The 14,093-nt window shown below is 32.6% G+C and overlaps 1 protein-coding gene, 1 long non-coding RNA gene and 1 pseudogene across 2 annotated transcripts; 1 reads left to right on the forward strand and 2 right to left on the reverse strand.

Annotated features, from left to right (window-relative positions):
* Positions 1 to 3,044: 3,044 nt before the first annotated feature.
* LOC126766934 (putative nuclease HARBI1) lies at positions 3,045 to 4,124 on the forward strand. The gene is made up of 3 exons (XM_050484592.1): positions 3,045 to 3,172; positions 3,229 to 3,664; positions 3,719 to 4,124. The coding sequence occupies exons 2-3, from the start codon at positions 3,458 to 3,460 to the stop codon at positions 4,118 to 4,120; spliced, it is 609 nt and encodes a 202-aa protein (XP_050340549.1). The 5' UTR covers positions 3,045 to 3,172; positions 3,229 to 3,457; the 3' UTR covers positions 4,121 to 4,124.
* Positions 4,125 to 4,156: 32 nt separating this feature from the next.
* Positions 4,157 to 5,033, reverse strand: LOC126766935 (uncharacterized; annotated as a pseudogene).
* Positions 5,034 to 8,583: 3,550 nt separating this feature from the next.
* Positions 8,584 to 9,624, reverse strand: LOC126766936 (uncharacterized). The gene is made up of 2 exons (XR_007668976.1): positions 9,433 to 9,624; positions 8,584 to 9,373 (listed from the first exon to the last, which is right to left on the reverse strand). It is a non-coding gene; the product is annotated as an uncharacterized LOC126766936 (long non-coding RNA).
* Between the last annotated feature and the right edge of the window lie 4,469 nt (positions 9,625 to 14,093).

Raw genomic sequence — 14,093 nt, forward strand, 5'->3', positions numbered from 1 at the left:
GTAATCAACATTAATAGTTTAAAAATACCTGTTGTGTATTTATTAATGTCCTTAATTCACAGATAATTTACATTTACCATGCTCAAGCCATCCGTCGTACTTTCAATTCTGGCATTAACTTGAGCCCGATATGCTTTTGTATCAATGATAAGAACGATATTCTATTTACTAACATGTATGTATGTATATGAGTGTAGGTAATAATCTTCACCCGCTCGAAAGAGAATAAAAGAAAATGAATATGAAGATAATTGAATAATTTAATCTAATTAAGTGATAAATTAAATATTTAATGTTCTAATTTTATTTTAAAATAGAGCAAAATATAGTCGGGCGAAGCGGGCTGGGTACGCTAGTATTTATATATGTACATAAGTATGTATAATCTTCTTATATATAAAAATGAATCGCAAAATGTGTTGCTAAGCGCACAACTCAAGAACGCCTGGACCAATTTGTCCAATTCTTTTTTTAAATGTTCGTTGAGGTTCAAAGATGGTTTTTACGGCAAGAAAATTCGAATAATTGACAGAACACTCCTAAAAACAGCCCTATTCTTTTTCCCCATATAAACGATTGAATGTTTGTTTGTTAGTAACGCTAATGCTCTAGAACGGCTGAACCAATCTTGATGAAATTTTCAGAGGTTGTTCGCTGTGGATCGGGGAAGGTTTGGAAATAAAAAAACCGTATTCTTTTCTTGAGGAAAAGTCGGAAAATTGGACAATTCCAAAAAATTACTTTTTTTCATACAAAATTTTGTTTTCACTTTTTTTGTTTTGTTTTTCAATTATTTAAATCGTCAAATTTTCATTTGCTTTTTTTATTCCGGCTATTCAAAACAAAAATTATTGAAAATTATTCAGTGAAAACTTTACATATGTGCGTTTCACACAAAGTGTTCAATTACAGATTGAAATTATTTTCGATGCCACCAAGAGGTCGCGCTAATATCGGTCGGCATTCTTTTTGGCATCAACATCCATTTTCAGCCCAAGGCACATGAAAAATTAATCCATTTTACAATTTCAATGCTTTTTAGTTTTTCGCTAAGAAAATAAAAAAATTGTAAAAGTTGGAATTATTCCTTATTTGTAAACAACATTAATAGTTTAACAATACCTGTTGTGTATTTATTAATGTCCTTAATTCACAGATAATTTACATTGATATGCTCAAGCCATTTGTATCAGAATCTGGCATTAACTTGAACTATGGATTGATGTTCTGATGCAATGACATACGTGCGAAATTATGGATCGCGGTCAATCAGCAAGCGATCGTCACGATGTCACAGCACGACCTTTTAAACAACACTTACGATGTTTGATGGGCTTTATCTTGAAGCAACGTATATGTATGTGGAGCTGTTAGGTGCTAAATGTACTCTGCTGATGTAAATTACAATAGAAGTCTTTTGGTTCAATGCATGAATAAAAAAAAAACAAAAAATTAAATTAATAGAACAAAAGTTAAATTATAAATATATAAATACGAGAATTTGCGCTGCAAAAATAACCGCGTTAAAGTGAAATAGCGTAAAAAGAGGTCGCGTAAAAAAAGGAATGAGTGTATGTACATACGTTTTAGATGTGCCAACTCGGGAGCTAGCCACATACAATTGGGCGTCTGAAAAACACGAATTCTCCTAATTTAAACCGGCGATAGTCAACGATTGACCATGTGTGTGTGGCGGCATTCCAGATGAGAGTGTCGATGGACTTATAATTGAGTTCTTCGTCGGGAAGTTTCAATTGAATTTGATCATTGAGTTTGTTAACGTCATCATTCTTTGGTGCTTAAATTGCGTGTTCATAAAGCCATTTTGAATTTTTGTAATTAATTATTAAATTTGAAAATACTTTGTCGACAACAGCTTGCATATTTGGTTGCACTTGACAAAAATCATGTGGAAAAGAAATCTCATTTGTCGCAGGATCAATTGGAATTTGGCCGTTCCCTATGTCTAAAAGTTGTTGCGAAAATGTTTGAGCAGATGAGTCTTGCTGTAAATAAACACGCATCTTCGTTGATAGTGTGATTTTCTCGACTCTCCTCCAAAGATATGAAGATTTCAGGCAAGCGTTTGGCTCATCTGCGGGAGTTGAACGCGGAATAACCGGCAAAGTTTGACGGCAGCCACCAGTAAGAAGAATAAGAGCACCTCCCATTGGTTGGTCATTTCCTCTAAAATTGCGCAGGGTCTTATCAAGCAAATATGTTTCATATTGACATACATATATATCCACAACGCATGTGTCAACACAAATTTGGATTGTAAAACAATAGAATATCATCATAGTAAATATAAACTGTATTTGACAATTAAAAAAGTGCTCCGATCCTCACAAAATTTTACAGGATTACTCGTCAGGTCAAGCTAAAAATCTCTTGAAAGTTTCATTGCAATTGGTCAAGCTCTTTCGGAGCCTACCCGGAACATACAGACATACTTTGGTTTTTATATACGGTGGCTCAAACGCATAATTGAAAATGAGAAAATTTCCAAAAAGTTTTGATGCAGAATTGTAGATTATGAAAAGACCTTTTAAAAATGTATAATACTTATGATCTTTTACTAAAAAACTTTTTTTCAAATTAAAAAAGAAACCAAAGCAAACAAGATTCCCGTCAAATATACAATTGGACGAATAGTGTAGATGCCGAGTTATTGTTGGAAATGGTTTTTTGGATCCGTTATTTTTTCTGCTGAGTAAGTTCATGTTAATTCCAAGGCAAATGATAAATCAGTATGCAAGTGTAGTGTTCAAAGTGCAGATATTAAATGTGTTTGTTAAATATGAACTTACTCTTTATTTCGAAAATCAATTTATTATAAAAGAAATGACGCACAGAACGGGTTTTCAAAATGGCATTTCAAATTTGCTAATTCTCTTTTATTTCTGGACTCATTTTACTGAATACTCTCAAACGTTACAAACTGAACGTAGCAAAGCAAAAATGCGCAAATTACTGCTGTTCAAAGAAAATAAGTAAACGTAAAATTTTTATATTGTTATTATTTTTATTAAACGTAAGTAAGTATGGAATCTTTATCCGCGGCGATATTACTGGTTGAGGAGGAGAGCAGCGCATCTCAGAATGCTGGGGTGAGAATTGAAAGGAGAAGATTACAAGATATGTGCGATCGCTTCCAGATGAATGACGGGCTGTAAGTAATTGCACGTGAAAGTAGACAATTTTCTTACAATTTGTTTACTTATTTAGATTCAAAACAAACTTTCGTCTGCATAAGGACGCATTCAAGTATGTCCTAGATACGTTTGCGGAAGAAACGACGGCAAGTACTTTGTCCTCGTTATCTCCGCTTAACATTGTAGTATCCGCTTTAAGATTTTTTGCGGAAGGCAGTTACCAGCATGGAGTTGGCGCAGACCACAATGTTGGAATGGCACAGTCAACCGTGTCAAAGTGGCTGTGAAATTTTCTCAAAATAATGCAGCAAGAGCTATGCCCACAGTGGATAAAATTTGAGCAAAATGAAATAGAAAAGCAGGAAGCAAAACAAGATTTTTTTACGAAAGCTGGTTTCCCAGGTGTTATCATGTGCGTTGATGGTACGCACATAAAGCTAATCAAGCCATCCGATGAACCTTTTCCTTATTACAATAGAAAAGGATTTTATAGCATCAATGCTATGGTGGTGAGGATTGTATTTCATGAAATCAATTCCATAATTGAAAATTTATTTTTTTAGGTGTGCGATCACAAATTACGAATAAGAAGCATTGACCCATTACAACCTTGGCTAATGACTCCGTATCGTTCCGTAAGTCAAGACAGCCGACAAAGTAATTATAACATAAAGCACTCCAAAACTAGAAATATTATAGAGCGAACGATCGGTGTTTTAAAGAACCGCTTTCGATGTTTGTTGGGAGCTCGAGAGCTGCATTACTCGCCTCAAAAAGCGAGTCAATTTATAAATGTTGCTTGTGCACTACACAATATTTGCATTTTCTACAAAGTAGAAGATTTGAACCCGATAGAATTTGATAATGAAAGCCCTCAAGAGGAAGAGGAAGTGGAACAAACCAATGACCCTGAATTTACTTCAACAGCAAATCGTATTCGTGACAACATACTTTCTTCTTTTTAAAGTGTATAAAATTTTATTTCAATATTTCATGTTTTTCTTTAAATTCAAAATTTATCTACATATGTTAATTTAAGAATAAAATTCAGTGCATATCACATTTTGTTACATAAAAATACAGTTCATTTTCAAGTTGCTTAAAGATAATAGAAAAAAAAATCAGTCTTTATGGTTGGGATCTAATTTTAGCATTTGCATTTTTATATCCAACTTTTCTTTTATCAGTTGTTCTTTTACTTTGTTGTGTCGTTGCTGCTCTTGAAGCTGCTTTACTGCAGTGTCTGCCAACACTTCTAGAGAGCGGTTCGTTCGCCGTAAATATGTCACTGCTTTCTTCATTTTGCCATCTTTAGCTTCATAATGAAGTTTTGTTTCGGCATAAAACTCTTTCTGGAGATCTTGTTGCTCCCTTAGTAACGATGCATCGCTCTCCTTTTCTGATCGTCTCTCTCTGTTATGGCTGCTAGCTCCGCTGGTTGACGGCACATCGTCTGAATGTGTCGAAATGTCCATTTCGGAGGTTCGGGTTGCGCCTTGTGTGCTATCGTCATAATCGTACATATTCTTTATTCCACATTTACTCCTTTCCGACCCCGTTAAGTGCACAATTTTCTCCTCAAGTGGACTTATACGTTATAAACGACATTGCCCTCCCCCTGTGCTCATTATTTCCTTCTTATTGCTAGTTAGCTTGCGTTTGATATAGCACTTCCAGTCAATCCAAACCTGTAACAAAACGTTAGATTTTACAAATTCGTTTTCAATTCAATTAATACCTTACCTTTCTCCATGCATTTCAGTCTTTTGATGGTGGACAAAGTGCATTTAAATTTGATACTACCTCTTTACAAAAAGCCTGCACATCTTTAGGGCGCTGGTGGAAACCGTTGGCTATATCTAGCTTACTCTCCATCATATCTCCCAAGTTTCCATATTGCTCTGGTGTTGTTGTTTTTGACCTGAAAGCATATCAAAAAACATCATTAGAGCGCAAAAACTGGAAATATTGTGTGTTTTACAAGCTAAATAGTTTATACAAGTTTTTATACATTTATATAAAATTAAAAAAAAAAAGAAATAATACAAAATACAAAATGAAATAAAAAAACCGGAAAAAACAATTTCACTTTAATATCTTTAATGGATTAGTTAAAATAAATTACACAGCAAAATTGTTTCCGCCAACAAAAAAAACTTAGGAAGAAACGGAGCTACGATCGAATATGCATTGGCAGTATTAAACCTTGGCTAATTTCGTATTTCGTTCCGTAACTGAACAGGGAACGGAACGCATGATACCAAAGTTTCAAAACGATAGAAAATTTCAATCCAAGTCGAATGCATGATAGGGGTGATAAAAATACATGTATGTACGTTGCACAGGGATTCAGTCATTGTTTTCCTTGTGCATATAAAAAATAAATTTGTAAGACACAATATTTGCATTTTTAGTTTTTTCTCAGCTAGAATTTGATAAGTTCTTTAATGATGAGGAAGCATCAAACCAATTGGCCTGAATTTAGATTCAATAGCAAATTTTCGTGACTAAGATGTTTTCAGTGTATAAAATTTTATTTCAATATTTCATGTTTTCCTTTAAACAAAATTTCATCAACATATGTTATTTAAGAATAAAACCAGTGGTATCACAATTTTTGTTACATAAAAATTCAGTTCATTTTGAAGTTTTTGTAGGTGTGCGAACAAATAGTAAATGTCTTTATGGTTGGGATCTAATTTTACCGTCATTTTTATATCCAAATCAGTTGTTCTTTTAAAATCTAGAAAAGTTTGCTTCCGAAAATATTACTCGCCTCAAATTTGGAAATTATAAATGTGTTTCCCCTTTGCTGCATTTTTAAATACACTGCCAATTTTTTTCAAAAAAGATATATGATAAAATTTTTGTTTTTATATATCAACTTTTACTTTCTAATGATGCAGTATCTGGTAATTGATGTAATATAAAAGCCGGATATGTTGTCTGCCTCCTTTTGCCAATCGTCTCTAAAGTGCGGAAATTTTAGCAATATGTATGGCAGTTTCATTGATTATTACTATCTTTAATTCAAAATTTTTAAATTTTGCATTCCTTTTTGGCAAAAAATTTTCTTCGTTAAAACTTTCTATGTCTTTTGAAGAGTAAAGATGGGCTTTTATAATTTTCAAATATATTTGACATAATGTACTGGTCTTCTATGAAGGCACAGCTTACTAAAATTACTTTTAAGCAACAGCAATAAGTTTTCATGTCGCCTTAATTTCATTTCGTTAATAATACACTTTTTTATCATTTCATTGTTTTGATATTAAAATGTCAATTTTCAAAATTGGTCTTCTTTGAACTACACTTCTAAGATTTTAAGCAAAAGCCTTATTTTCCATAAATTTCAGATAGCATTTTTTGCAAGATGGTGAATTAAAATTTGCAATAAAATTTTTCTTTCAAAAATTGCACATAATGGATATTTTTTTACAAAATTGTTATATGTAAATTTTATTTCCCATATGTATATTAAGGAACAAAAAACTTAAAAGTGTACGTATTTTTGTACCAAAATGATAAAAAAAAGAAAAATAAACTTAAAAAAGTATTATTCATAGTAACACAAAATTGTGTATGGGAAATTTTAAAAAACCACGGAAATAATAAAATTTTCGCAGCAAAATAAAAACACAAAAAGTTCTCCGCCAACAAAATTGCAACTTAGCAGAACGGAGCTACGATCGAAATGCATGATAGGCAGTATTGTAAATTTCGAAGTTGAACTGAACGGGAACGGAACGCATGATACCAAAGTTGCCAAACGGAGAAAATTTCAATCCAAGTCGAAATGCATGATAGGGGTGATAGTTTACATGTATGTACGTAATTCAGTCATTGTTTTCCTTGTGCATATACAAAATAAATTTGTAAGACTGCATTTACGTTTTTTCTCCGGCTCATTGTAGTATAAGTTCTTTAATAGTGTAGCATCTGATAATTGGCGTTGATGTAATACTAATAATGCTAGAGATGTTGGCACCGTTTTTCCCAAACCCATTTCATCTGCAGGTATGTCACCAGCTGGTATCTTAATTTTTGCTGGTTCAGACTCTTGAATATGCCAACTTAGTAAATGCTTATGTATATACCGTCATTTCCCCGTCGCGTGCCTGCAATTGGGTATAGTAATTTGGAAAAATTGTGATATCCATTTCCCGTTCTAATAACCAATGAACTGTACGAGCCTGGTAATCGCATAATGTGGGCCGAAAGCAATCTGGTAGAATTGGCAGTTTTTGATTATTACTACTTAATTCAAAATGATTAGAACCTGCGGCATCATTTTCTTCGTTAAAACTTTCTATGTCTTTTGTCTGTCCTATGGGCGTTTTATAATTTTCAAATATATTTGACATAATGTACTGGTCTTCTAATGAAGGCACAGCTCTACTAAAATTATAAGCAACAGCAAGGAAGTTTTCCGCCTTAATTTCATCGATACATTTATCGATTGTTATTACCAGGGCAATCCAAAAATTGCACTAAAAACTTCATTTTTGGCGCAATAAAATTACTCCAAAAATTGCGTTTTTTGCACTTAAAATTGCACTTTAAAAAATCCTTACAAAATTGTTTTATGTAAATTTTATTTTTATAATATGTATATTAAGGAGACAAAAAACTTAAAAGAGTACGTATTCTTAGTACCAAAGGTTTCTCTTGTTGTAAAAAAAAAAATAAACTTAAAAAAGTACTTATTCATAGTAACACAGATTTTTCTTGTGAATTTAAAAATGAAATAGAAACATTTTAATTTTTTGACTTATTGTTTGAATAAATCACAAGCATTTGCATTAAATTACTTAATAAAAAACTTTGCCGATTGTCGCGAAAAATAGATTTATACATCGAAAACGATCTTTCTACTTCAACTGAAGTCAGGGGTGCGAATCTAAAAGCGCAAATTTCTGCAATGTCGTAATTTAACGTAGCACCAATCTTCTCTCCAGAAATTTGATTCAATATTTCTTTTATTATTGGAAAACCTTTGTTTTTTGTTAAAATCGAATTAAATTTTCGTACTCTAATATCCACTTTGTTGAAGTAATTCTTTGGCCTCCAATATTACTCTAAGTTGAGTATGCAGAGCTAATCCGTTTGATTACAAAGTTTTAATTGATTTGAGTATAAACCCGAAATTACTTGAGATAGAAATTAAGTTGAGGCGGACGTCATCATCGTTTAGAATATCAATGGCAATTTGTACAAATTTTGATTCAGTTTTATCGAGCAACAAATATATGCGTTTAATTTTTTCGAAATTTTTCGCATAATAAAAAGCTGCCTTCAGCCAAGTACCCCTATCGAGTGATAATAGGCTGTGGAGGCAATTCGAGCTCTGGCTCAGTGGCTTTGAAAATACGTACTCTTTTTGGCGCCTTAACAAAAATTTTTTCTACGCTAGAGATTAATTGGTCGACTTTTGGACTGCTCTCGCGAATCTTTTCGCATACTCTGTGGAGGCCATGAATGAGACATGTTAAATGCGTCATCTTTGGATAGAAAATCTTCAAAGCAGTCGCGGCTTTCACCATATACGGCGCAGCGTCTGTGAGAAATAAAAGAATACGAGTTTTGTCAAATTTTGGGTCCAACAATTTAATTGCATCGTCAAAACATCTAGCAATAGCAGCGTGATCGGGTTTCTCTAACTCTGCTACATGCACCAAAAAATGGTTTTTGGCTTCTTCGGGATCCGTAACCAATATGCCACAGACGGCGTTAGCAATGTATCTCCCAGACGAGTCGGTTGTCTCGTCAATCGATATCCACAAATATTTGTTTTTATTTGCATTCTTATGGTTTCAAGAGTTTCGTTGTAAATTTCACCAACTATTCTACGCATGGAGGTTTCAGAAGGAATAGTTAAATCTACATATTTTCAAAAAAAACTTTTTAGGTTTTCATTCCTTAATTTATAAAGTGGAATGTCCGATGCAACTAATGCTTTGCATAAATCTTGCGCGAACTGATTTTGATTGGAACTTGTGGTTTGAGTTAATAATGGCTGCGTACATGTTGATGATTTTTTCCGCTTCACTATGTGCCAAACTTGCAACATGCGATTGCAAAGAGTATAATCTTTCTGAAGACACAGTCTTGTTGCAAGCTTTGCAAAACAATACGACGCCACCAGTTTTAAAAATAGGATATTTCGCGACATAAGAAGCTAATTTGTCCGTTTTTCGCTGTTTTGCTTTCGGCATTATCTAAATTATAGAATAAAATAAATAAATCACTTTGTTTAATTGAAATTGAATAAATTTACTTCACTCGATTCTGCAACTAAAAATTAGCTACATGCCCGGCCACGCTATATAACTTTATCTTAGATATGGTAAACTTCAAAACATCTTTTCACAGAGATGTGACATATGATAATTTGTGTATCGATAATTTTTCAAATGTAATCGAAATTATGAAAATGGCTACTTGAAATTGCATTTTTGCATAAAATTGCATTTATTGTTCAAATTGCTTCATAAATTTGTATTTATTTGCAAAATTGACACTAAAAAGTCATTTTGGCAAAATATTGAATTTATTGCTAAATTTGCAAAAAATTGCTACAACAAGTTTAGTTTAAATTAAAGAGAATTTACAAAACGTATTTCTAATTAACCGGCATTAGAATTGCGATCACGACAAACAACTTGCAAATGCAATTTTTGGGTTGCCCTAGTTATTACATTATGCACATTTGTGTTTAGTTTTGCAAGCAAGTCCGTTGGAAATGTCATATAGTTCTCTATCGACTGCTGAGTTGCGCTGTTGTCCTCCACTGCTATTTTACATAAAATAATTTTCTTATGCATTTCGATATTTACTTAAGTTTATTAAACTTATTCTGTTGTGTATGCATTTTATTTTTGTACTAAAATTATGAGGCAGTTATTTCACAATATCTGTATATTTTGTCTTCAAGCATTAAATATTATCTATGATTATTTATTACTTTTGGGCAGTTACATTTAATTTTGTTTGTATCTAATTTCCACAATACCGGCTCGTAGGACCATGTTCTAATAACTGATGAACTCACCTTTATTTTCGAAAATCACTTGTTATTATAAAAGAAATAACGCACATCACGGGTTTTTTTTTGGATTTCAAATTTTGTATTCTATTTTATTTCTGAATACTCTCAAACATTACAAACTGATCCTATACTTCAATTGGTGGCGGAATCAACGAACGATGATGGACGTGGAAGGAAAAGAAAAAAAGGTGCTGCGAAAAGCGTGCGCGCGTGTGCCTTGAGTCTTGACTCGTAAGGAGGCAAAAAGCGAAGTGAAAGTGGCTGGAGTTGTCCGTCCATTTTGTGAAAGTTGTTGTGTTCTGGTTGGTAGTGTGGTGTCATATTTGAGTGTATTGGTGTGATGTGTGGTGATGTGGAAGGTGAGTGGTGAGTGTGGTGTGTTGTTCGTTTGTGAGGATTTTGTCTGCCAATGTGGGGTATTGAAATGTGATGTAGCTGTGTTTCGTGACGAGGTCGGCTGAGAGTCATTTAGACAAAATGAATCAACGAAACAAGCAAACGACTTTAGAAACGCGGCATTTAATTATAAGATTATATGGAGAAGATAAATCCGTGCGTAAAATCGCCGAAATTGTTGACCGATGCGCGTCCTCAGTTCATACTATCATTCAACGGCATGTTAAAAATTTTCAAGTAGAAAATAAAAGTCGTATTGGCCAAGGAAAGAAATTAAATGACTATGATGAGCGTTGGATTTTGAGAGAAATAAAAAGAAAACCATTTACAACGGCGAAAGAATTAAAAAATATGGTTAACAAGAATTTTAAACAAGAGGTTTGTGCCGAGACCATTCGTTACGTGATAAGGAAGAATAATTTCAAAGGTATTCGCCGGAAAAAAACCTTATATCAGTAAAAAGAATAAAATTACAAGGGTGAAATTTTGTAAGTATTTGTTGAAAGATTCTCACTTTTGGAACAAGGCAATTTAGAAAAAAATGGTTAAACTCGATTTTCTTTTATCTTATCATTTATTTTATAGGTATTGTTTACTGATGAGAGTAAATTTAACCTACATGGATCAGATGGAAAGATGTACGTTTGGCGTAAGCCAAATACTGAGTTTTTGCCTAATAACACTCGGGCTACGGTTAAGCAGGTGGCAATAACAAAAATACGATTGAAATTTGAGATGTAAGCTATCTTATAAATAGACAAATAATTTGCAATAAAATATTCCATTATTCTTACTTTTTCAATTTTTGATGTTAAGATAACCTGCCACGTGTTACTTAAACTGAAATGTAAATTAAATTCATATTATAGTGAAGATAATTCCGTAAAATTGTTCTGGCTTTTAAATAATTAGTGCTTGATTGTTCAAAACTGTATTTAAATTATATTCATGTAAGTATTATCACATTGTTATATTATTAAATTTGTTATGCATTAAATCGCAGTGTATGATATACTATATGTATTTTGATGATAAGAGGTGCTAAGGTTCCAGGATAATACATATTGTAACTAAATTTAAGTTATATTCCGTAAGTATTTTGTTATATTATTAAATTTGTTATGCATGTTATTGATTTATTTTATTGATATATTATGATGATAAGAAAGATTAACTTTTAGAGATAGCATTATTAATTTGCTTTAAATTATCTGCAAATAAAGATTAACTTTTCGAGATGGCATTATTAATAACCTTTAAATTATCTGCAAATTGGTAAATAAATTTGAGTATATCGATTAACTATTATCAATGAAATAAATAAATCAATAAAATGACAAGCAAACGGAAGCTCCATAACTAAATTAATTACTTTTACTTAAATTAAAGTTTTGAACAACCAAGCACTAATTATTTAAAAGCCAGGTTAATTTTACTGTATTATCTTCACAACAATATGAATTTAATTTACACTTCAGTCTAAGTAAGACGTGGCTAGTTATCCTAACATCAAAAATTTAAAAAGTATGAATAATAGAATAATTTGTTCCAAATTATTTGTCTATTGATAGGATAGCTTACATCTCAATTTCAATCGCAATATTATTTTATTTCAAATTCTTTGTCTACTAGTTGGCAGTCACAATTGTCCCTTAGCTCCAAAAGATTCTAACAGATGGTGATAATTATTGATTGGATTGAATTCAATAGATGGCGCTATGTTAAAAATACAAATATAATAGCACAATAACTACGTATTGCTGAAACTAAGGAATAACCTAAATTTAGATTTGTATATTAAAATTCAAAATAAATTCAAGTTATGTGTACCTTATACGTTTAAATTTTTAGCCATCTGTTGAATACTTACTCAATGCAATCAATAATTAGCGCCGTCTGTTAGAATCTTTTGGAGCTAACGGACATTTGTCACTGCCAAATAATAGACAAAGAATTTGAAATAAAAACAAGAAAAAACGTTAACTTCGGTTGCGCCGAAGCTAAATACCCTTCACAGGTGCATTTCTGTTATTAACTCTGTGTTCAGTTTGTATGGAAGCTACATCCGTTCTGAACAAGTTTTGTAGAGATTACATTGTTGAGTTAAAAATAATCTATACCAAATTCCGTGAATATATCTTGTCAAATGTGAAAGTTGTCCACACAAGAACTTGATTCAGATCGTTCAGTTTGTATGGCAGCTATGTGCTATAGTTAACCGATCTGATCAATTTCTTCGGAGATTACTTTGCTACTTCAGAAAATAATATATACCAAATTTCGTGAATATATCTCGTCAGATGTGAAAGTTATCCCTACAAGAACTTGATTCCGATCGTTCAGTTTGTATGGCAGCTATATGCTATAGTTAACCGATCTGATATTTCTTCGGAGTTAATTGTTGCTTTAGAAAATAATCTGATTTCGTGAATATATCTTGTCAAATGTGAAAGTTTTCCATACAAGCATTTGATTCCGACCGTTCAGTTTGTATGGCAGCTATATGCTATAGTTAACCGATCTGAACAATTTCTTGTCTTAGAAAATAATATACACTGGCGGACATAATTATTCACACATCACTGAGTTTACCACAAAAACGGTTGTATCTTTAAATAATAAACACTAGGTTAAGGAAATCTTTATTCATATCTCTGGTATTTAAAAATAACATTAATTTTACAAATTAACTTTCCATTTTAAATAAATCTGCAAAAATTGCATTTTACTTTGTTTATGTGAGGGACAAAATTATTCATACAATTCAAAGTCATGCCATTTAAATTAAAAATTTAGCAATAATATCTAACGGAAGCATTTGGAGAAGTACCGTGCGTACATGTAGTACAATACGACATACGTCGTGTGCAAGTGAGTAAGTTAAAAGAAACTACCGTCGTGGAAAGAAAAATAATTTTAAATTTACATAAACAAAAAAGTCAAGTGCCGAAATTGGTAAACTTGTAAATAGAAGCAGATATACTATTAACAGCATCATAAAGCGCTTTAAAGGAGAAGAAGACCTTCAGAGTCGTGCTCATACCGGCAGACCCCGTATGCTGACCAACGCTGAAGAACGGTAAATTGTAAGAAAAGTTAAAAAGAATCCCAAAATTACCTCTACGCAGGTGGCAGCAGAAATTCGTGAAGAAATTGGGAAACATATTCACGCAAAAACAGTACGGAGGACCTTGCATCGTGATGGCTACAGATCACGTAAGTAAGCAAAAGCATACAAAGATAAACCATCTGAGTTCTGGAGCAACGTTCTATTTAGCGATGAAAGTAAATTCAACATTTTTCAGTCAGTTGGCAGGATACGGGTCTGGAGAAAACCTGAAACTGAACTTGAGAAAAATAATACGATAAGTGCAGTAAAACACGGGGGTGGAGGGGTCATGGTATGCGGTTGTATGTCAGCGGCGGGTGTTGGAAATCTCATATTCATTGAAGAAATAATGGATAAAAAAGTTTATTTGAATATACTAAAGAAT

The sequence above is a fragment of the Bactrocera neohumeralis genome, unplaced genomic scaffold (genome assembly GCF_024586455.1).
Source record: "Bactrocera neohumeralis isolate Rockhampton unplaced genomic scaffold, APGP_CSIRO_Bneo_wtdbg2-racon-allhic-juicebox.fasta_v2 ctg3133, whole genome shotgun sequence".
Taxonomy (NCBI): Eukaryota; Metazoa; Arthropoda; class Insecta; order Diptera; family Tephritidae; genus Bactrocera; species Bactrocera neohumeralis.

Coding starts and splice junctions, on each gene's coding strand:
- LOC126766934 (XM_050484592.1), top strand. CDS start 3,458: ATGCAGCAAGAGCTATGCCCACAGTGGATAAAATTTGAGCAAAATGAA. Junction 3,665..3,718: donor ATAGCATCAATGCTATGGTG/GTGAGGATTGTA, acceptor TTATTTTTTTAG/GTGTGCGATCACAAATTACG.